The 22,737-nt window shown below is 40.2% G+C and overlaps 2 protein-coding genes across 2 annotated transcripts; both read right to left on the bottom strand.

Moving 5' to 3' along the window:
• Window positions 1-655: 655 nt before the first annotated feature.
• Window positions 656-6,208, bottom strand: LOC126410528 (disease resistance protein RPV1-like). Its single transcript, XM_050080519.1, has 4 exons — window positions 5,730-6,208; window positions 3,168-4,275; window positions 2,297-2,593; window positions 656-2,220 (listed from the first exon to the last, which is right to left on the bottom strand). Exons 1-4 carry the CDS (start codon window positions 6,185-6,187, stop codon window positions 865-867), a joined length of 3,219 nt encoding a protein of 1,072 aa, XP_049936476.1. The 5' UTR covers window positions 6,188-6,208; the 3' UTR covers window positions 656-864.
• A 2,697-nt stretch (window positions 6,209-8,905) lies between these two features.
• LOC116263544 (disease resistance protein RUN1-like) lies at window positions 8,906-20,608 on the bottom strand. The gene is made up of 7 exons (XM_031643282.2): window positions 19,769-20,608; window positions 17,343-18,126; window positions 14,642-15,168; window positions 11,446-12,553; window positions 11,022-11,327; window positions 9,602-10,945; window positions 8,906-9,516 (listed from the first exon to the last, which is right to left on the bottom strand). Exons 1-7 carry the CDS (start codon window positions 20,389-20,391, stop codon window positions 8,944-8,946), a joined length of 5,265 nt encoding a protein of 1,754 aa, XP_031499142.2. The 5' UTR covers window positions 20,392-20,608; the 3' UTR covers window positions 8,906-8,943.
• Window positions 20,609-22,737: the final 2,129 nt, after the last annotated feature.

The following is a 22,737-nucleotide window of genomic DNA, read 5'->3' as shown; positions in this document are numbered from 1 at the left end:
AAGTGAGGGTCGGTTTCTTCAGATTGTGGTAAAAGAATGGGTGTGCCCATATGAAAATTTCTTTGTTTACTGAACAAGAACAAAGAGGAGATCGATTGATTCACCTAATCTATTAACTAAATGCATCATAATTTGACCCATTTACACAGTAGTCACTTTTCCATATTTTATGAACAAATTGCAGAGTAAGTAGAACTGCAGCCACTGATATGACTGCTGAGAGAATACTAGAACGTAGATAACAGAGTTGCCAGTTCCAAAATGATAAGGATTACAAGTCGGCGCAGTTTAGTAGCAACTAAAACTTTCTGCCAAACTTTGAAAGATCGACTCGTTTTCAGAGGCTTCGCCTGCTTGCGTGGTATCCCTTGCTTTGTGAAGAACACGGAAACCTACCTTCTTAAGTTGAACGCCTCTAATCATTGGTGCGCTCATCTTGACAACCTCAATCCTGCCGCCATCTCTAAGGAAGTAAAGCTCCCTACCATTCTCTTTAAAATGGCAGAAGTAGACTTGATCTTCATGAACCTTTGGAATTCCTGGGATTTTTGGGGTTGTTCCGAAGACCTGCTTGTTGTTAACCATGAGCTTAATTTGGATATCTGGTAAGCTCGGTAGATCCTGTAATTCGATCATCACTTCTTCTTCTACAGCATAAACAAAGCACAGCATCACCCCTCTGAACTTAAGATTGGTGTCGGAGGGTTTTGAAATTTCACAGAAAGATTCCTGATGCGTCAGAAAGGTGGGAATTTTGCTTCCAGGAAAGGTCAATACTTCCAATTTCTGAAGTGTTTCCTGCAAGAAAATTGCGGGTGCGACAAGTGAGAACTTGAGAACAATAGCATGTGTCAGCTGCAGGTTCTAAAAAGGTACCTTGCTTAGCCTGTTAATCGCCCCCTTGCAAAGACTTCTACATCCGTCCAAATGTAAGAATCTCAAGCATTTCAGATTTTCATGGCCGACCAAATTGGTCACTCTTACGCAGTTAGTCAGAAGCAACTCCATCAGGTTCTTTAAATTTGAAATATCTGGTATTTCTTGCAAGGCAGTGCAGTTTGTCGCACTCATCCTTCTTAGAGATGAAGGCAGTGGAGGGAGAGATTGAAGCTCTCTGCAGTGAGCTACAGAGAGTTCCTCTAACTTGGAGAGATCGCTCAGGCTGGATGGCAGGCTGCAAAACTTGTTGTGGCTTAGATCCAGTGTCACCAGTGAAGTTAGATTTCCAAAATCACTCGGTATACTCCTCTCCACCAAACTGCATAGACTAGCGTCCAGCTTTTCTAAGTGACAAAGTCGGGAAAAGCTGGATGGAAGCATGGTGATCTGCGACATTTTCCTCATTGATAGTTCCCGCAGCTCTTGGAGGTCTCCGAAGTTTCCATGGATGAACTTGATCAGCGAGCATTGTTGCATTTCTAGTATCCGCAAATCTGACAGCATTCCAAAATCCTCAGGCAATTCTGATATAATTGTTTCATTCATGTAGATATGACACAAATTTTTCATTTTCCCCATAGAACTAGGAAGACACTTCAGTTTCTTGCATCTTCTTATGGACAATGTCTTTAGGTTTACCAAGGACCCTATTGTATTAGGCAGCCATTCAATGCTACTATTATCCAATAATAGAAATTCTAGGGATTTCATCTGGCCGATAGAATGGGGTAATATAGCAAGACTGGCACATGATCTTGCACTTAGCTCTTGAAGCCTTTTCAAAGAACCTACAGAATCTGGTAGCTCTTGGATTTTTGTATAATCTAGTGACAGTTCTTTCAAGGAGCATAGTCTGCCAATGGAATTGGGCAGTGCTTTCAGTGACAGGCATCCATTTAAGAGTAATCGGCAGAGGCTCTGCAACTGGACTATAGATTCAGGAAGGTGAGTAATAGTAGTGCCATCAAGGAGAAGCTCCACCAAAGATTCGATCTCTCCCAATTTCTTTGGCAGAGAAGTTATTTTGGAACAACCAGAAAGTATGAGAATTTTAAGAGATCTCATCTTTACAATGCAGTTTGGCACTTTCTTCAGGCTGGAGCAATCACTTAAATCCAATGAAACTAAGTCCTTTAGGTAGCCAATTGATTCATGTATGCTTATCAAACTCTGACATTGTCCAAGCGTCAATTTCGTCAATTTTGGGTGCCTCGAAAAGTTGGGGGTGACTACTAGTTGGGAGCAGTGGTTAAGATGAAGAACTTTGATCCCATCAACAATCTGCAAATAAAAGAGCCACTGGGATTAATGGAACCATATAATTCATAGAAAGACAAACGACAGAATCTTTAATGACCTTTCTCTGAAAGCAGTGTTCTTGCCAAACACGGGACATCTTGCTATAAGATAAGTCAAGAACAGCAAGCTTTTTGAGGTTTAGATTATGAGGAAGCATTTCCATACTGCAACCTTGCCATTGAAGCCATCTCAAGTCAGTTGGTATATGCTTAACTCCATTTGTCAAATTCACATTACTGATCTTGAGAAGTCTAAGCTTTGTTAATGGCCTAAGACTTTCATTGCACAAAGATGTCTTTGCCCGTTCAATGCTCTTTCCAAAGTCGAGCGTAATTCCTTCCACATTTTCTGTTCCCTGTTCATGACCGAACTGATGGCTTAGAAAGAGAATCAGAGATACAGTATGCAGTATAAAAGGGTATTCAAAACAAATAAAAAGATAAGTGGCTGTTTGGGCATTTAGTGTGGCATTAGACCCAAAACTGTGGATAAAACTCTCGCGTTGAATAGAAGGCTGCTGTAGAATTGTTATTACTTTTGTTATATTGGAGAAATATGTTGCAATTCGCAACATGCTCGCCTTCAATGTTTGAGAAAGCAGCTACGAAAACATTATGTTGGCCATGAAGTTTCCAACTACATAAAAGCCAATCTCCAGAAGTTTTTTTTTTTTAGAGAAACCATCCTGAAGAATGGGCATCATGTTTCATGGCACTGCATGTTAATAAAACATTGAAACTGCATTTTTATTATAATGTAAGGGTCCCAACCAGAGCCTAGATCACACTGCAGAAACCATCGTAGCTTTAGCTTGAGAGCACGGTCACTGATGTGCCATATGCAGAACTTGGCGTAGAAAATACTACATAGTGCGAAAGTAGTAGCAGAGCCACAAATGGAATGGAAGCACTTTATGTCTGTCGCCATACCTTGAGATTGTTTAGTACGTTCAAGACATCTTCTTGGAACCATAGCCTGCTTCTCATGCCAGGCTCTGTAGGGTTTTCCTGTTCAACAATTGATCTCCCCAAGTCTCGGATCTGATCGTGCATCGCCAGCTTGTTCGATTCATCAATGTTTGCAAGCGACTTGTGTAAAAGGATCCTAATCGCTATCTTTGCAGAAAAGCCACAGCCTTCCCATATATGAATTGCATCTTCCCTGTCCATTCCAATGAAGAAACAAGCAAGATCAAGGAATATGTGCTTCTCTTCTTGATCAAGTTTTTCATAGCTTATTTGGAGTATCTGCTGAACATCCTCATGAGGCGTATGTTCCAAACTCTTCAAGACATTTCTCCAGTCCTCTTCATTTCTGTTGTCAAACAGATATGAGCCAACTACTATAAGAGCCAGGGGTAATCCATCAATGGCCACAACAACATCCCTAGATAGAGCCATGAACTCTTCTGGAGGCTGGTCTCTGCCAAAGGCATAAAAACTGAACAGTTTGAGTGATGGGTAGAAATGCAATCTTTGGGCTCTATAGATTTCATGCTCCTTTAGTTTCTTGACATTTAGGACATGTTCATCTCTCGTTGTGATTATAACTCTGCTTCCTGCTCGAAACCAATCTCGATCCCCTGCCAACGCATCGAGTTGGTCTACATCATCGACATCATCGAGAACTATAAGAACCTTCTTGCTGTGAATCCTCTGCTTGATCACCTCGCTTCCTTGGTCAACGTATTGTATAGAATGAATTTTGCCTCTGAATATCTTGCTTATCAACTCATTTTGCAGAGTGACGAGCCCACCAGGTTGTCTTGAGACCTCTCTGATATTGGAAAGGAAGATGCTGCTCTCAAATTGTTGAGATACTTGATTGAAAGCTTCCTTGGCGAGAGTGGTCTTTCCCAGACCTCCCATTCCAAGGACTCCTACCATTCGAACGTCTTCTGTTTCAAGACTCAACAAACGCTTTATAGATTCTACTGAGTAATCAATTCCAACTGGGTATTTTGCCACGTCCAGTGGTGCACTGCTCAGTTTGCTCAAAGCATCTCTGACGATCAACTGAATGAACTTTGTGTCGTCCCTGTCCAACGACAGATATTAAAGTATATGTGGAAAACAAAAATCATGAATGGCGATGACATGAGAGCTATAGAGACTGCCGCCTACAACAACTATTCTTCGCAATAGCTTTTAAATATTAGAGAAATCTTCAACGAGTATAAAAGCAAAAGAAACATAGAATATTACCAAGAAAACTAAAACAAAAGGTTCGCTAGAAACAAAAAGAATGGCAATAACCTGTGCATTATCACGAACGTACCATTGATTAATTATCAAGACTTTGGTTAACTAGTTTATGCTCTACATTTCTGGAGTAATAATTTTTGTTTAATCGTCTCTATATTTTATTTTATTTGTTCATTTGTTGCGTGGCTAGCTTTTAAATTTTCTGCTGTTGCTGATTTAGGCCAATTTTAATAACATTTGTTCAATGAAGCAATGTTTGGTGCTTTTACTTATTTAAAAAAATTGTAAAAAAATGATTTGACCATTGAGCAAATAACAAGTTACTGTCAAACTTTAGAAAGTCAACATATAAGCACTCATTTTTTTTTATAAGAAATTCTTCACGGAGTGGAGGATGTCTATTATTCTTTCGTCAACGAGAAAAAGAAAAAAGTCAGCTTCTACACATGTCGATGTGGTTCTACACATGTCACACATTGAATGTGCTCGATATTTCTATAGGGTCGTTTGGCTAATAAAATGGTGAAAATGCCTTAAAAATTGAGGCAAACTTATATAACATTCAAATTAGTTTTTAGTTTTATGAATCTGCATCAATTTTTAGAGCAAGTTAATAAATTAAAAATTGAGGCAGACTTATATAACATTCAAATTAGTTTTATGAATCTGCATCAATTTTTAGAGCAAGTTAATAAAATGTAACTATTTCATCAAATGTTTACGTATTTAGATTTGAATTGACGTTCAAATGCAAATGAAGAAAAATTTATGCCATACACAAATAATTGAAAATAAATCCAAATCCGAGTTTAGAAATTCGCAACGAAATCCCAACTGCATTATGACATATTATAAACCCCACAATTTTCAAAATATGTAGATATTGAATTTAGGGAAATTTATGTACCGGTGTAGATGCTTATTAACCGGTTGAATATTTATTTAAAACCAAACCTAAATTTGAATCCAATCAGACGTCATTTCTTAAATGTGCATTAATGGGTTGTCAACTTTTTTTGTTATGAAGGTATGCCATGAAACATGAAGAAATTTTGTAAATTTGACCCAACGTTAACTTTTCCATGGAAGAAGAAGCTCTTTGAAAATTTTGACAAAAAATTTCATGCCTTATTCGATGAATGTTCAGAGTTGGGAGTGAATACTAATTGTTCTCTGTGTCTTGGCCGACTTTTTAGGAGTCAGCCCGTGACACTCTGTTTTATTTGTTTTAATCTTTATAATAACGAGGTTGATCAGACATGAGCTGGTTCAAGTTTGAAGACGCACCTTCGTTCCTTGTCGGTGAGATGGTAGCCCTTGATCTCCCCCACGGCCGTCATCGCCTCCCTCCATTCCGTCACCGTCTCCTTCTCCACCGCCCTGTCCCTCTCGTGTTCTCTGAACGCCCTCTCCAGCGGCCCCCTCTGCCGCCGCACGTCCGACGGATCGACGTCCAAGAAGACCGGCAGTATCACACGGCCGCTCGCCACCATCTTGGCGAGCTCCCTCAGGCACCGCCGGGACCCGGGGTACGACTCCGACAGAATGGCTATGAACACGTCCGAGCCATCCATCGCCTGATCAGATGGGCGGTCCTGGCCAGCCGTTCTCTCTTCTTCCTTGAACGTCCGCACGCCGCTCCTACTTAGGCTGTCGTACAGAGAACCGGCGAAGTCGCCGCCGGTGGAGCTCAGGAAGACGTCGAACCGGAAGCCACTGGACGGCCGAGATGCGCCAAACGCCATCTCTCTCCCTCCCTCCCTCTCTTTCACTCCCTCCCTTGTTTCTCCACGTTTAGCAAAAGCATATAGAAAGCCTGAGAAGTGAGAAGGAAGAAAGGAGAGACCATATAGTGAAGTTCAACAATTTCGAGATATTGTACTCACAAATCCAGAAAAGAGGAAACCGAAAACATTTTGAAAAAAGATCCGTCCTCATTTGGAATTATGAAGAGCGTTGGAGGGTTAAAAAATTTTGAACACTTCATTCATAATAAAAGAAGTACCTTGCTTCCACGGTTAAATGATGAATCTTTTGAAGAGAGGCAGGCAGCAAACCTAACATTTTACAGAATCGCAATAAGAGTACTTTACAAAGCACACCACTTGCTACAGAGAAGGATTGCTTCAACTTTGCTGTTACATTGCTCCTTCCTGATGGAACACCTCATTTATTCCCCAACTGTTTTGTCAAGCACTATGGCGGGACAGCATTGATTGTTAGACATAAAAGAAGTTCCTTTCTCTTCATGCACACCGTATACAAGTGTGGGGTAAAGATCTAGCGTTGATACTTTTCTTCGCTGGAGTATTTTTTAGAGATCTCATTTCACACACACACACACACATATATATATATATATATATATAGAGAGAGAGAGAGAGAGAGAGAGAGAGATTGACATGCAAGACAAATGAAGAACAATTTTAGTTCTTGATGACCCTTTTCAGCATTTGAGAGAAAAAACCAAGAGAAAAAGTGATGAGCATATTTGTCATCTAATAGTAGTTTAATCATTTTTTCCTTATTTTTGTTCTCAATTGCTAATCTTTAAAAAAATCAAAAGCTGAGATTGTTCCTTATCCCTTTAACGTTTATCTGTCTAACATCTACCGTTTTTATAAATGTTGGCAACAAATAAAGAAGCATAGATAAAGAACCCGATTTATAAAAGTATAATATCTTTTAATTATGCAAGTTGTTCACTATTGAAGCTTATTTCCTAGGGAGGAGATCACACGGAAAATTTTGGCTAGTGATTTCCCCCAATCTCTCTCTTCCTTCATTTTTACTTTTAAAAGGAGGCATTTCAAACCACTTTATTTGAAAATTTTTGCTTACATATGAGGATACAAAATCATTTCAAATCTAAGATTTGAGGCAAACAAAAACAATAAATGGAGAGGGTTGGACTTCAAATCCATCGGTTGGAGATGCATGAAGAAATATAACTTATGCATCTTTCGAACAAAAGATCTATAATTGTTACGCATTATTATGAAAAAAATTTGGCTCCTTATTCAAAATTCTTGGAAATCTTCAAAGGTTTATAATTAGGTTGTTTAAATGATTACTTGCCTTGATTCTTATCTTTCAAGGGCAAGAACTAAAGGTACTAGGAAGCAAGTCAGGATCCGTCAAACGAGGACATAGAGCTTAATATGAAAGTAGGTCAAATTGCTATAATTGATATCAAAACAAGGTTCAAGACTCATATACGAGGTTGCATATGCACACATGTGTGCTTTAAAAGGGATTGGATTGTAGCACTATATTGTGAAAAATCGAAATCCAATATTGAATTTTTATAATTTTTGGAGGGTTTACAAATGGGTTGGATAAATTATTAAGTTGTCCTAGTTCTTACCTTTGTGGAGCATAGCCACAAAGAGGCGAAGTTGTTACAATGATTCTGGTTGAAGAACTCTAATTTGAAATCTTAGTATCTCACTAAAGCCAACCTTATAACAAAGTCACTCAAACACCTTCTAATGATGTGTTGCTTTCGATTGTTAAAACCAAACCAATTCATTAATCTGAAATACATCTCGAGTCATTTGATACTTCTAAATGTTCATGTTAAAGCTAGTAAACCATAATATCAACCTAATTGAGATCACTATAACCTTGGAAAATTTCGTAAGTTGTAAATATGATTGTCATTGCTAAAATTCCATTATCAAAGGCATGATTAAGCTACTCAAACTAATAAACCATGGTTCCAAGAAAAGAAATATGAAATAGAAAATTGGGAAAGACAAAGAATTTGGCAAACTGATAGTTTTTCATTACTTAGTCGGTTACATGTTGACAAAAGGAGTATTTGTTCCCACTGGCTCAAATGATAGCCAAAGCCCCTTTCTTTTCCCTTACCATCATGGTCCAGCTTAGTGTACATCTAATGTACTTTCATCAACTAGTATAGTACTTCCGCCTTATTAGCATTGAAGAATTGCACTCATGAGAATCAAATAGACAATAGGGAAGTTCATCTACTGCCAGCTCCATTAGCTACACTATACCCTATGGAGAGAATTTGGCAACAAAAACACTAGGAATATGTGTTTCAAAGACTAGAACAAATTATGGAATACTGCCTTCTAGTGTCCCATGAATCTTGACCAACTTCTAGGACAAACTCATGGAACACCGTGTTAGTCTTCCTATTACCAAATGTCTTGTAAATGCAATAATTGGCTGGTAACTATCTAAATAAACAATTTTCCAAGCAAGGTTGAATAGCAAATGAAAATAAATAATACAAACCCCAAATGAATCTTGTAAGCTTACCTTCTTGTGTTACAAAGCCACTTGTTTAGAGCCAAAATTGGTTTGATCATGGTTTAACTAGATTAGTGGGTATAATTCATGGCTAATGAGCCCCAAGATTCACTAGATATAAACTTGTATCTTGACAAGATTGTGTGGTATATGTTTGAATATAAAGAGGTGAAAGAAAAGAGTTAAAATGAAAATTTTAAGAATTGCAAAATGATATCCTTCAGTTTGTGTTTTTGATACTACCACTGTTTGACAAAGAACGAAAACCCTTGGCTAGGTCACAAAATATCATTTCTTCTCGTGAATTTTCCACGAGTTCATTCATTTCTGCTTGTAGACCTTCCATCAATTCATGCTGGTCTCTTTGCTTGTAAAAGACGTGAAAAGCGACCTTCTTAATTTGAATACCTTCTATGTATGGTCGGCTTCTCTTCAACACCTCAATTCTGCCTCCATCCTCTAGGAACAAAGCAACTTTATCTCGCTCATTGTAGTGGCAGTAATAAATTTGATTTTGATTGGGCTTTGGAATTCCATGAATTATTAACGTGCTTCTAAATATCTCCTTGCCATCTACCATGATCATAATTTGAATGTCCACTATACCTGGTATATCGGGATAACCATTCGCTGGCTCTTCAATGATGACATAAACAAAGCAGAGAATCAACCCTTTGATCTTAATAGTGCTTGTTGACAACTTTGGAATCTCACAAAATGATTGATTGTACATGAGGCATCTTGGAATATCATTTCCAGGGATGCTGAAATACTTCAGATTTTCGAATATTCCCTGCAATAGTCATAAGATTAAATGAAGAAGCATAACCTTAATGTATCAAAATAATTAACAAAATCAATTGTTCAGCGATAGGCACCTTGACCAGCCTACTCTTGCAAGCATCACGAAGGTGTCTGCAGCAGTCAATGTACAAGAATCTCAAAGCTTTCAAATTCTCTAGGCCAATTACATCGTCAAGCTTTGAGCAATTAGTGAGAGCAAGCTCCTCCAAGTTCTCCATGTCTGAAAGATCACAAATACTATTCAAGGAAACACAGTGCTTGGCATCAAGATGAACTAGAGAAGAGGGAAGATGAAGCAATGAACGAAGCTCTGTGCAATTTTCCACATATAGGTTCTTTAGTTGGGTAAGATTCCTCATGCTATTCGGTAAGCTACAAAACTTGTTGTAGCCAAGCTTCAAGGACACCAATGAAGTCAAATTCCCAAAATCATTAGGAATAGCACTTTCCATTAAGTTGCACCGGCTAGCATCCAATTCTTTCAAGGAAGATAGCAGAGAGAAACTAGTAGGAAGCATGGTGAGCATGCAATTGGATCTTAGACAAAGATTTTTCAGCTCTTTGAGACCTCCAAAGGTAGTAGGGAGTTCTTTTATACATTCACATTTTTTCATATCAAGTATGGTCAATGTTGAAAGCATGCCAAAATCTTCAGACAACTCTGTGACGCTAGTTTCAGGCAAGTATAGATGATTGAGAGCCTTCAATTGTCCCATCGAAACTGGCAGGTGTTTGAGCTGCTTGCATTTTTTTAAGGTCAATCTATTCAGATTTTCTAATGATCCCACTGAATCAGGAAGTTGTTCAATTATGGTTCCATCAAGTAACAACATCTTTAGGTTTTTTGTATCACCAATAGAATGTGGTAATATTGAAAGGCATTTGCACTGACGAGCACTTAGTTTTTCAAGCTTCTTTAATGATCCAATCGAACTTGGTATTTTGTCAACTTCAGTGCCATCTAATTCTAATTCCTTTAGAGATACAAGTTCACCAATGGCATCAGGCAAATTCTTCAATAACCAGCATGAATTCAAAGAGAGGTGACTAAGGCTCTTTAGTAGTAGCATGGAAGCAGGTACTTCCTTTATTGCTGTACCATCAATATGGAGCTCTAATAAAGATTCCATTTTGCCTAAATTTCTAGGCAATTTGTTAATTTTGCCACAATTGGCTATGTCAAGAAACTTGAGTTTATGCAAGCTACATATCTCCTTTGGTACTTTCTCCAGGCTAGTGCATCCTCTCAATTTCAGGGAAACCAAATCTTTAAGAACAACAATAGATTTGTGAATCTTTACCAAGCTCTGACATTTTTCGAGAACTAGTTTTACCAATCCTGGATGCCTAGAAAAGTTAGGTGTCACAATTAGCTGCCTACATTCTCCAAGATTGAGAACTTTTATCTTGTCAATGACCTGAAAGTCATAAATTAAACGTAAGAAAAAAAATTCTCTAAATAAAATAAAAAATGAAAAAGCATTGATTTTCAACCTTTCTTCTGCAGAAAGAAGGTCCCTTCCACACATGAGTGATATGGCTATCAGACAAATCCAGAACAACAACGTTATTCAGCTTGAATCCTTGAGGTAATGATTTTAATGGGCAGCCATGCCATTCTAACCACTTCAATTTAGAAGGAAGAATTTTGCTTCTGCCAATCAAGCTCACATAGTTGATGCGAAGAAGCCTTAAATTGTGCAATGCAGAAAAAGCTTGACTCTGTATATTTTTCTTCGCCATTGCGGCTCCACCATTTTCTTGCAAATTAAGAATGATCCCTTCAATGCGCTGTGTACCCTGATGAACCACACGAGAACATACTTTGAGATTCTTCCAATGACACTCACAAAAACATGTAGAGAGAGAGAGAGAGAGAGAGAGAGAGAGAGAGAGAGAGAGAGAGAGAGAGACTTACTTTGAAATTGTTGAACACATCCAGAACTTCATCCTGGCTCCACAGCCTACTTTGATTCCCAACATTTTGATGGTCTTCGCTTTGCACAATTGCTCTCCCCATGTCTCGAAGTTGATCATGCATTTCAAGTAGGTTTCCGCTACCAACTTTTATAAGAGACTTGTGCATCAAAACTTTAACTGTAATACTAGGAAAAAATTCACAACCTCTCCATATGTGAATGGCATCTTCTTGATCCATTCCAATGAAAAAGCACGCAGTGTCCAAAAATATTTGCTTTTCAAAAACATCGAGCCCATCATAGCTTATTTTTAACCTTTCTTGAACATCATCAAAAGGAACTCGTTCTAACTTTCTTATGACATCTTTCCAGTCCTCTCTGTTTCTCTTATCAAACAAAGATGAGCCAATTACTTCAAGTGCCAATGGCAGTCCATCAATTACTCGAACAACATCTTCAGAAAGTTTTTGATATTGTTCTAGGGGGCAGTTTCTCCCAAACGCATGATAGCTGAACAAATGGAGAGCATCATCAAAGTATAACGTTTTAGGCCAATAGATCTCATGTTCCTTTATCTTGTGTAGATGAAGTACATGCTGGTCTCTTGTCGTTATAATGATCCTACTTCCTTTCTTAAACCAGTCACGGTCTCCAATTAATGCATCTAACTGCTCCTTACAATCAACGTCATCAAGAACAATGAGAACTTTCTTACTATGCATTCTGTCTCTAATCACACCAATTCCTTCACTAACATTATTTACAAGGGATATCTTGCCATCAAAAATCCCACCAAATAGTTTGTTCTGTAGAGTTACAAGTCCTTTAGGTTGTTTAGACATTTCTCTGACATCTGAAATGAAGATGCTACTATCAAACAAGGAAAATATTTGATTATAAACGGCATTGGCCAAGGTGGTCTTCCCGATTCCTCCCATGCCAGCTATCCCCACCATACGAAAATCATTAGCTTTGAGATCCAACATGCTTAGCATTTCTTCTACTCGAGAATCAATTCCAATAGGGTACTTAGCCACAGAGCGGGGAGCGTTGCTTAGTTTCTTCAAGACGTCTCTTACAATTAATTGCACCAACTTTGCTTCTTGTCTGCAATTAATGGAGCAAAATGTGATGAGAAAAAATGTATTTATCTTTATTGCCAATATCCAAGTTGTCCATGCTTACAAATTTTTCTTGATCCTAGCATGGACCCACAAGAATTTTGATTAGCATGATTCAATGTTTAGAAAGATCTTTCAATAAGCTGAAACCCTTCAGATTGTTGATTCTTGAATCCTCAAGAGATCTTTATTAGACATGAAAATACTCAAACTTTTTCTCATAGTTGATCTTGAAAATCATTTAAAAAAAAAATTTGCAAAAGTTTTTTTAGATCACTTCCATAGCTTATAACCGGTCTGATCAAGACATTGGATGGTTAAGATTTAGATGCTTGGAAAGGAAGAGGTAAATTTGAAAAGTAATTAAAAATTGGGATCTATTAAGAAATACATGTATATTAGAAGAGAGTTGAAAAAAAATATATTAAAAGAGACTACATCCAAAAGAAAATGGATGCATACAAGTTACAAAAGTATAGAAAAAGAAGCGAAAAAAATATCATGATAAAATAAAAGCAAAGTACCGACAAAGTGAGAATTTATTCAAGACAAAAGCAGTGACAAACATCACCAAACATCAAGTAATAAAAGTGAAAGGTAAAAGCAGCAAAAGAAAAATAGCAAAGAAAGTAAAAGCAATAACAAACATGCAGAAACAAAAATCAGCACAAGAACAATAAACAAGAGGAGAAATAAAGACTGAGCTAGCTGGTCCGAGGCACGGGTCATCTTGCAATCTTGCAACCAATGCAAGGGCAAGGTGGACATCTACCTTGATGGTACATCCAACAAAAGCGACACTCTTTGCGATTGTCGCACCCTTCCCAAACCCACCACCAACAACAAATGAATTAAGACGTCAGGTAAAATGCAAAAATGCAACCCTCTGATGACTGACTGAAAGTGAGGGCGAAAAGAGATGGAACTGCCTTAAGGAGAGAAGGAGTGAATGGGGGAGGGAAGGCCAGGCGGTGGTGGTGTTTCTACTCTGCAATAGAGAGGCAAATAAGACATTGGTTAGGTAGATAGATCTCAAGATGCTGAAGATGATCTAAAGTGTTAATTTGGTCAACAAGAAGAAACTAGAAGAAAACCATGACACGAGGTGAAGGGCTAGAGAACCAAAAGGCACGATAGGGGAGCCATGGAACGACCGACCCAAAAGTAGCATAGTAACACAAGACAGGTAAAAAAGGCAGTAGACGAACCAAGAAGGGGCAAGGTTTGGAGATAGCTGGGCCACATTGATGAGTGTCGGTAGAGCAAAAAAAAAATGTTCTTCCAAATATGTGATGCATAACCGACAGGGCTAAAGGTATGCCATGTATGAGAAGTGAGGAGTGCATATTTGAACCAAAGAAAAGGAAAAATGGGCTGGCCAGAGGTGGCCAGATGCCATAACCAGGAGCAAAATAGGGATACCAGAACCCCTTAAGAGCTGAGGACGAGTAACAACCTCCCACTACATAACGCAATATGAAGGCCAATCGCCTCCTCAGAGAAAACACACTTAAGACGATTAAAACTACTACATAAGGCAATATGAAGGCCAGTCGCCTCCTCAGAGAAAACACGCTTAAGACGATTAAAACTGGTGAAAGTGGCTGCCGGTGGCTTATAAAAAGCAAGAGCATGGAGAAGTAGGATGATTCTACCGGCAAGGGAAAGGACTTTCGCCTGCTAACCTTGCAAGCTGGCCAAGCATTCGCTGCTCAACATTTGGCCAAAAGGAAGGCGGTGGAGGGAAAAGAGACAATAAAAGACCAAGATAATCAAACGATAGTGAAGAAACCGAACAACCAAAACATGCTTCAACAAAAAGTGCTGTCGCACGATCAATATAGAGTAGCGAAGGCTGACACTAAGCAAGATTTATGAAAAACATAGAAGCAAGAGCCAAACTCTTGCCAAGACAATAAAATTATCTGCCAGGACCATAGCTAAAGTGTCAGATGAAAAAAAAGTGACAAAACGGAGAAATCAAAATCCATCCCACAGCGTAACCAATGCACCAAAGGAAACTCCAAGGTCAGGCGGACCAAATAGAAGATAAAGAGAGAGAGTGACGGTTGACCCTGATTCTTCGACGGTCAAATCGTAGCCCTTTGTGCCTCCCACCTCCTCCAACGCCTTCTTCCACCCAGACACCAACTCACGATCGAGGCGCTCGTCATGCCTCCGGAAAGGCCTTTCCAGAGCTCCCTTTTGGCGCCTCACGTCCGACGGATTGACGTCGAAGAAGACGGGGAAGATCAAGCGGCGCTGCTCCACCATCCACCCCAGCTCCGTGAGGCACCGTTCCGACGCTGCATAGGACACAGACAAGATGAGCACGCATATGCCCAGCCCATCAGGGGCTTCTCTAAGGCGCTCTCCCTCCGGTGCATCATCCCCGCCGTTGGAGCGGCATGCGGAGATGCCGTCGCGAAGGAGGGCTGAATAGAGCAGATCGGTGAAGGCATCGATGGCTTCTTCTCCGCCGCTGAAGCTTACAATGACGTCGAACTTCGTCACATTGGATGGCCGGGATTCGCCGACAGTTTCCCCCAGCTTCTTCCCTTTGCCGTTGGTTGCCATTTTATTTCTTGTTCTTGCTGAAAACTAGCAAGGAGAGGGCAAGACCTCCAGAGCATCTAGCCTTCCATAGTTATGACGTGCTCCCCACAGTAAACCGGCCCCACTGTTGTTCGGACGGTTGCCTTCGGCTTACGATGAGGGAAACGTATCTGATTCCATTCATGGGAAACGATGAATTAAGGTGACGTGAATTCAGTCATTTAGTTAGGAAGAGCCCAACTCCATATGGAAAGGCAAAAGTAAACGGCAGAACATCAACTGGCTAAGTTAATTGTGGACACGAACGTCGACTACCATTTATATATGATCTCAAGTTCTAACAATCTCTGATCATGCCAAGAGTCTAATTCCAACGCCTTCACCGATAGCGAGATAGTGGAAGCTTTTGTCGTCTGCTACCATCAGAAATTTGAGATGTTAGATTAAACCAACCAATAGTTATTAAAACGTCCCAGGCTCCCAGCAGATTACTGTATTGATGTGATGGTCAATTCACACGTTCTTGTATCTGAGACCCAAGTCTGCGCTTTGTTCATCAGGATTAGTTGCTCACTTGCCTATTTATTCAGAGAGATTGAACCACAACTTGGATTTCTTCTGGACTGCAGGAAAAAATGGCGGATTATGGCTTTCAATTTTTATTCTTTGCAGATGCTTGCGGCCCCATCCTTGCCATGGACTTGTTACAGGTGATGTGGGCAGCTGTCATTCCATGGTTAAATGGGAAAACGATTTGACCGCGCAGGCTCCACCACCGTGACTTGGTGTAGCTGGCAGGAAGACGACAGTTGCAGAGTATATTTAATATGGCAACTGCGCAAAGTTTCGTCTCCCTCATTTTTCAAGAAGTCGTTGCAATTTCACTGTGGGACATTTCCAAGCCCTTGTTCTATAATCGCGTCAACCGTATTTTATCATCGTCTTGAGTTCTTCGTTAAAAGAGAATCCTACTATTCTAGCCCCAACAACCAAGGTTGCGCAGATTGAATGAGTTGCCTATATGTTTATCTACAGGTTGAACTTCACAAAGGGTTCATGCCGAAAGAATGGGCTCTGCGAACACCGTAAATAAGACTTTCAGATCTGGGGACAGAAAAATACATCTATGTTATCATCTCTCCCTCTCTCCAACAAAAAGAAAGAAAGAACAAGAAAAAAGAAGAAAAACAACTGTGCAGTTTCCTGCAGAAGATGAAATCATATGATTCAAGATCACCTTGAATCTGTTGAAGGAATTTATATTGTTGGGGAAACTCGTAATGCCCATGTTTGCAGTTCGAAATTTCTTTTTGTGTTGCTGTGGTTGCCAACGTATATTTTTCAGTTGCTATTTTGATTGCCACATTATTCTATCCGTTGCTATTTCCTTGGCAACTGCTTATAACCGAACATAGTTGCGTCTTATGCAATATGTACACCACATTCGCACTTTGTTTTTTTGTGACTGTTCTCTTCTAACTTAGGTCAATGAAAATGGGTCGAGCTCTTGCTTTCGTGGATGTAGCCTTATAATGTTCTAACTTCTAACCACGTGAATCCTCCGCTTGTTCTCTGTTTATTAACTTCTCTCTCTTGTTACTTAATGTTCTTCAGAGTCCAATCAACCATGCCCTTTGATTTGTCTTTTATTTACTGGGTTAAGAACCTCTCTGAAACTTCAGTGAAGCATAAACAATGAACAAACCGAATAATCCGTAGAATTGATGACCCATTCCCTTTCCATCTTGTTCATCGCCTGAAATTCCCAGCCATTGTGGATGAAACAATTTCCGTTAAAGGGAACCATCAAGATTAGTAGTCGCACATTTTTTCACTGTATTTTGCGAATTTCACTGCTGGCCCTGGCTCATTAGCCTCATAATTTTCCGCGGTGAACCTTTACAGTAACATTTATATCATGGAGTGACAAGAAAATGAACAAAGGCAGGCATGTAATATTAGGAAGACACGCAAAGAATCGCTAGAAGAATGACTATTGCTAAGATGCAACCATGAAGCATCAAAATGGAAACCACAGGTCAAGTAATTGGCCATCTCAATTTATAGTTCTTATACATGAAATCCTCTGGCGTAACACAACGGTATGAAGAAATGAACATAAATTTTACAAGAAAAGATGCAGAAAGACTTTAATTTCCCATCCCCAACACAACTGAATGCATATTGGATTATTTCATTAGTTGCCAGCATATCTATACCAAATGCAGAATAGCATTTGGAAGTGACCGCTCGAGTTTGTTCAACATATCATCCCATTCGTCCTCACTTGTTTTGTCTGATAGAAAAGATCCTAGCTTCTCCAGAGCTTTAGGAAGTCCATGGCAGAGGGCAACAGCCTGCTTTGAAAGCCGAAAGTATTCCTCGGGTGGTGCCATTTTTCCGAAAGCATGGTAGCAGAACAACTGAAGCGCTTCTTCATCATCCAATTCTTTTGGTGAGTATTTCTTATGCATCTTGGAGTCCAGGAAAGAGTCATCCTCGGTGGTGATAATGATCCTGCTACCTGGACGGAACCAGTTTTTGTCACCCACCAGTGCATCGAGCTGGTTTTTGTCACTGACGTCGTCCAGAACGATGAAAACACTTCCTTTACTGACTTTTTCTTTGATCGCATTCTTGCCTTTATCAACATCACTCAGGAATGGCTCTTCTTTCACTTTCAGAAGCCCGCAGATAAGTTGCTTATGGAGAGACGCAAGACCATCTGTTCTTGAAGCTTCTTTGACACCCGGAAAAAAGAAAAAAGCATCAAACTTGAGAAATATTTTATTGTAGATTTCCTTTGCAAGAGTCGTCTTTCCAATCCCCTGCTTTCCATGTATTGCTACCATCCTGACATCATTGGCATCCACATCCAACAGCTTCATCACGTCCTGCACTTTGGATTCCGTCCCAATAAGGTGCTTTGGCAGCGCCAAGGGAGGATTCTTCAATTCTTCCATGATCTTTCTGATAACTTTCTCAATCAATCCTTCCTCGTCCCTGCAATAGCCAACAAAAAATAGAAGAAAGCGTGTAAATATGTGACAGTAAGCATAGTTGCTGCTCTCACCTACGATATTTTTTGCAACCATGAGGCTAGTAAATGATGCTTAACATTACTGTGAGCTTGGCAACGTGAGAAGATCCATGGCCTTGATGTTCATCCTATCCAGGTATTATCTCGTGATGCAAGTCATGAATCATGACCTCGGTGTATGACACAATGAGATAAAATCACGAAGCCCTTTACCATATTAAACAGTTCAGTTAATCAAAACATATTGCACACTTCGAGCGGTGGATGTGTTTAAGCAGAGGAGAAGAATACACAACCTCTGCGACATTCATTGTCATGGAATACATCGTGCAACTTTATGCTAATGTCAAAATCATGAAGCATCGTATAAGCAAGAATTAAAAACGCAATAGTTTACTCCCTTTCAATGACTCAGAAATGAAAAGCTTGATCAAGCACTTAGAGTTTGGTATGGTGCTATCAGATCAACTTCATTTGCTCCATGTAGGCTTCAGTTTACTGTAATAAAATTCGGTCAATCAACAGTGCCCTGTGCTTTCTTAATTGAAGCCCATGGCCAGCAGAGCTTATCCAATTTAAAGTGGTGGCTTTCCTGGCCCAGTCCAAGTCCTCATGCTATGGTTTCCTTGCCCATTCCATCTGACTTGATAACCTTCAAAGTATATTGACTCCGAACAGAGTGAAGTCAATTTTAGCCAGCCAGGAAGGAATCTTTCTGGAAGCAATAATGCAACCAGACAAGCCACCGACTTTAGCGTAACTTTCGCCTTAGATCTTGATGCTCTGTACTATTCATGGCCGACAAGGAGATCATCCTTCCTCGATCACCAAACAAGCGTGAAGAGCTCCCTAACCAGTATGCAAAATTGGCTTGTTAAGACGGGTTCTGTTCTTTAACAGAGGCTGGTGTTCTCATTTTTGACCGGCGCTTGAACCAGGCAGATTATAGCACCTGGAAGCTGCCTCAGGGCGCAAGCTAGAGAGGACCCCATTTGGGTATTACCAGGCTGGATCTAGACCCGGGAAGGGTACTGAACAATTTGGCACCCAGCAAGTCCAAAACTGACCAGCAAACCGGCCTCTAATCTTTTAAAAGAAAAAGTAGCAGAAAACTTTGACGCTAAATTTGGGTGTATCTACTTTTGCTGATAAAAAGAATAAGAAAAGACGATGCTTTGTGAAATACATGCGTTTCTCCTACTTTTTCCTGAGTTGGATACATAATGCTTCAAGCACCCAGAAAATTGTCAGGGAGAATGCACTTGCTCAAAGGGAGAAAGAACAGAGACTCCCTGGAATGCGGGAAAGCGGATAGCTGTCCCAGCAGCCTGCTAGATTTATAGTCTCACTTGTTTCGACAAGTGAGTGAATCCAAACATGTCAGAACTATCAGGATCCTTTTTTCTTGCTAAACCTAAGAAAAGCAGCAAAGATTCATTGAGAAAGTACCGACTAGCTGAGAAGAAATTATCCTAATTTATCCAGGTAAGTGGACGGAGGTATTGTTCGAACACCACGACTTTTTGCGAAATTAATCTTCAGAATTGGCCTACCCGTCTCAAGTTTTGAGCATTTCAGTAAAAGACATGGAGAAGAACCTCAGACCTGTCATCATCGAGCGTGAAACCAGGGGCCTTTCCTGCAACCCTCAGAGCCTCCTTCCACTCCTTGACTTTCTCTTCTCCAAAACGACCCATAAAGCCAGGCAACGGGGAGCCATAGGTTCCTTCCTGTTTCTGCACATCCACTGGATTGACGTGCAGGAAGACGGGAATGATCAGCCTATTGCACTTGACGATGTCCGCTAGCTCCATAAGGCACCATCTCGAATCGGCATACCGCACAGAGAAAATGGGCACGAAAATCTCCGACCCTTTGATGGCGTTGGACAAGCGATCTCCGATCTTGTCGCCCGTCTCCAGTTCCTCATTGTCGAAGAACGTTCGGACTTGCATGCGGACGAGCTCCTCATAGATGTGCTTGGTGAAGCCATGGCGCGTGTCTTCTCCTCTGAAGCTGAGGAAGACATCATACTCGAACCGTGTCTCTGATACAAGACTAGAAGTTCTTTGAGACAGTCTGGTGGTCTCCGCCATGTTTGAAGAAGGAGGGCTTGATTCCGAAGGCCTTGTTGGTTCAGTGGCAGGAAGAGATGGGGAAGGAGGGGGCTTGGGGCGTCGGCCTGCAGGCCAGATCTTATAGAGAAACGCACAGAGGCAGTTGACCATCTTGGAAGTGAGGGGAGTCGCGCAAGTATACGCGACAGAAGAGAATGGCAGAACCGTGTTTATGGCCTTCTATTGATGGGTCGGTGCCCACCACCCGCGTATTGCTCTGGAAGAAGAAGCCGACTGGCAAGTCCCTCAAGTTGATCACTCAGAAGGCCTTACTCGTTTTTAAACTGCAAGGAAACTACCAAGAAGCAGGATCACCAGATAATGGGCCTGGAAGATGATGATCTCGACGATTAGTATCTAATGGGAAGGACGTCATGGAAAACGTGAAGCATAAGCTGACGGAATTGGTACTTGATGCAACAGAAACTTCTGGTGCTAAAGGGGGTACCATTTTAGATTCTACCCATGTAAAAAGGTTAGAGTTAAGGCCTATACAGAAATTTCTACCTATGTTGCTACTTGAATAAGCAAACTGGTAGATGTAGAAATTTTGATGTTGGTCACATCGATCCAAATCCAAGATTACATCTTAAAGGTGATGGACTTTAATCACTTTTAATGATTTGCTAGTATTTCAAATAAAGCAGATGTCAACTATGTCACCTGGGTGAGCTCGCACCCGCACCCGCCGGGTGCGGGTGCGCTCCAGGTGCGCACCCAATCAACACCCGATGATGAGCTCGCACCCAAACCGCACCCGGGGGTTGGATCTAGTTCCGAGTCGAAACCAAATCCAAACCAAGTTCATCTGCGTGTATGGTTTGGATCTGTTTGGATCTGGATCTATTTTCAAAATGAAACCAAATCCAAAATCCACAAAATCAAATCCACCATTCTCACCCGTCACCGTTAAATCTAATTTAAGACATCTATAGATATATTATATGTTCTCTTTTCTCTTAAAAAAAAAACAATACAGGACTAAAGAATGGTGGCTTTCATATAAAACGATCTGTTTGCCTTTTTTTTCAAACATTTCTTTTTTGATTTTTTCCCACTATCATAAAATGTATAATTTTAATTGTGTTATTCAATTTCTACGAAAAATTAATAATAATAATAATAATATTAATAAAATATCTTCACCGCACCGCCGCACCTGATTTTTTTGAGATGTGCCGCACCGCCGCACTCGAATTCAAATTTTGTACAGGTGTTGTTGGGTATAGTGGAAATGCATTAAAAAACATGTGTTTTGGTTGTGAAAAGGCATATATACGAACGTCAGATTCGATTGAGAAGAGAAGAACATTGAATTGAACGGGTGCCCAAGTTCAAATAAAGTTCGCTCATCCTAATCGATGATATCTCCATGCCCAAGCCCATAAATGGATGTTGGATCAAGATTTTACTCTAGGTCCAGCACCTGATCCGAAACAATAGTGGGTCAGAATCAGATTCTTTTAGCTAAAAGCACCAGAAGACTCAAGGTATATATCTCGTGTGTTCTGCATTGGGAATAATGCGGGTCTCAATCGAAACTTGGTTCAGTTCTGGATAGTACCCAATTTCTTAAACCATATCAGGTTTATTTATTAGGTTTTCATATGTTTGTTATGGATTATTTATTGGTTGTCTTTCTTTTAAACAACCTCACGTTCAGTACGGTTCCAAATGAAGTTTAGCAACCTGTTGACACCTTTACTTTGAATTTTGATATGGGTTGGATTAACTTCGATTTATGTTTTCCATATACAAAGTTGGCCTAATTATGGAAGTGATCCAACTCGAAGAAGCATTGGATTCATAGTTCGACCGCGAATTATATTTCTAATTGGATGTGACCATTCCATCCAATGGTGGATTATGGTCGCATAAACCAGAAAGAGCTACGGAAGTATTTAGTATTATAGTTCCAGATCTAATTCGATTTCACCCAAGTGAAAGGTTCATCAAACGGCTCCTCACGTTTCCTACGGATTGCCAGCATTCTGACATCGTCTGCACCAGCATCCAGCAACTTCATGACGTCTTATGCTCAAGCTTCCAGTTTGATTAGCTGCTTTGGCAGAGCTAAAACAAGACCCAACAACTCCATCAAGCACCATCTTGAATTTGCAATAATTCCATGTGATGATGGGCGTGAAGATGTCTGATCCATTGATTGCAGTCTACAGTCGCAGACCAATTCTGTTCACCTTCTTCTATTTGCTCACTGTAGAAGATCCTGAGACACATCGTAAGGAGAGCTTGATAAATGTGTTTAACAAAGTTATGGCACTCGTCTTCTTCTATTAAATGTTGAAATGCACCAAATTCGAATTTCAGGCTCTGGTGTAATGTCAAATTATTGATTTACACTGCTTGCTTTCTGCGTTCTTCAAAGGCTTTCTTGTTTCATTAATTGGAGGTGGTGAAGATGCGTGCAGCGGATGGGGGCGGGCGGTCAGAGTCTTA

Source organism: Nymphaea colorata, chromosome 11 (assembly GCF_008831285.2).
Source record: "Nymphaea colorata isolate Beijing-Zhang1983 chromosome 11, ASM883128v2, whole genome shotgun sequence".
Lineage (NCBI taxonomy): Eukaryota > Viridiplantae > Streptophyta > Magnoliopsida > Nymphaeales > Nymphaeaceae > Nymphaea > Nymphaea colorata.
The sequence above is the reverse complement of the archived record's forward strand: the minus strand, read 5'-3'. Positions and strand labels throughout refer to the sequence as shown.

Bases quoted from the DNA above. Each gene is read 5' to 3' on its own strand.
- LOC126410528 (XM_050080519.1), bottom strand. From the start codon at position 6,187: ATGGCGTTTGGCGCATCTCGGCCGTCCAGTGGCTTCCGGTTCGACGTC. The intron at 4,276-5,729 runs GTGCGTCTTCAA...GTCGTTGGACAG, and splicing joins CTCACCGACAAGGAACGAAG to GGACGACACAAAGTTCATTC. The intron at 2,221-2,296 runs GTCATTAAAGAT...TTTTATTTGCAG, and splicing joins AACACTGCTTTCAGAGAAAG to ATTGTTGATGGGATCAAAGT.
- LOC116263544 (XM_031643282.2), bottom strand. From the start codon at position 20,391: ATGGTCAACTGCCTCTGTGCGTTTCTCTATAAGATCTGGCCTGCAGGC. The intron at 15,169-17,342 runs GTATAGATATGC...TCTCCTTGCTAG, and splicing joins CAAATGCTATTCTGCATTTG to TTTTCAGCAAGAACAAGAAA. The intron at 11,328-11,445 runs GTAAGTCTCTCT...GTGGTTCATCAG, and splicing joins ATGTGTTCAACAATTTCAAA to GGTACACAGCGCATTGAAGG.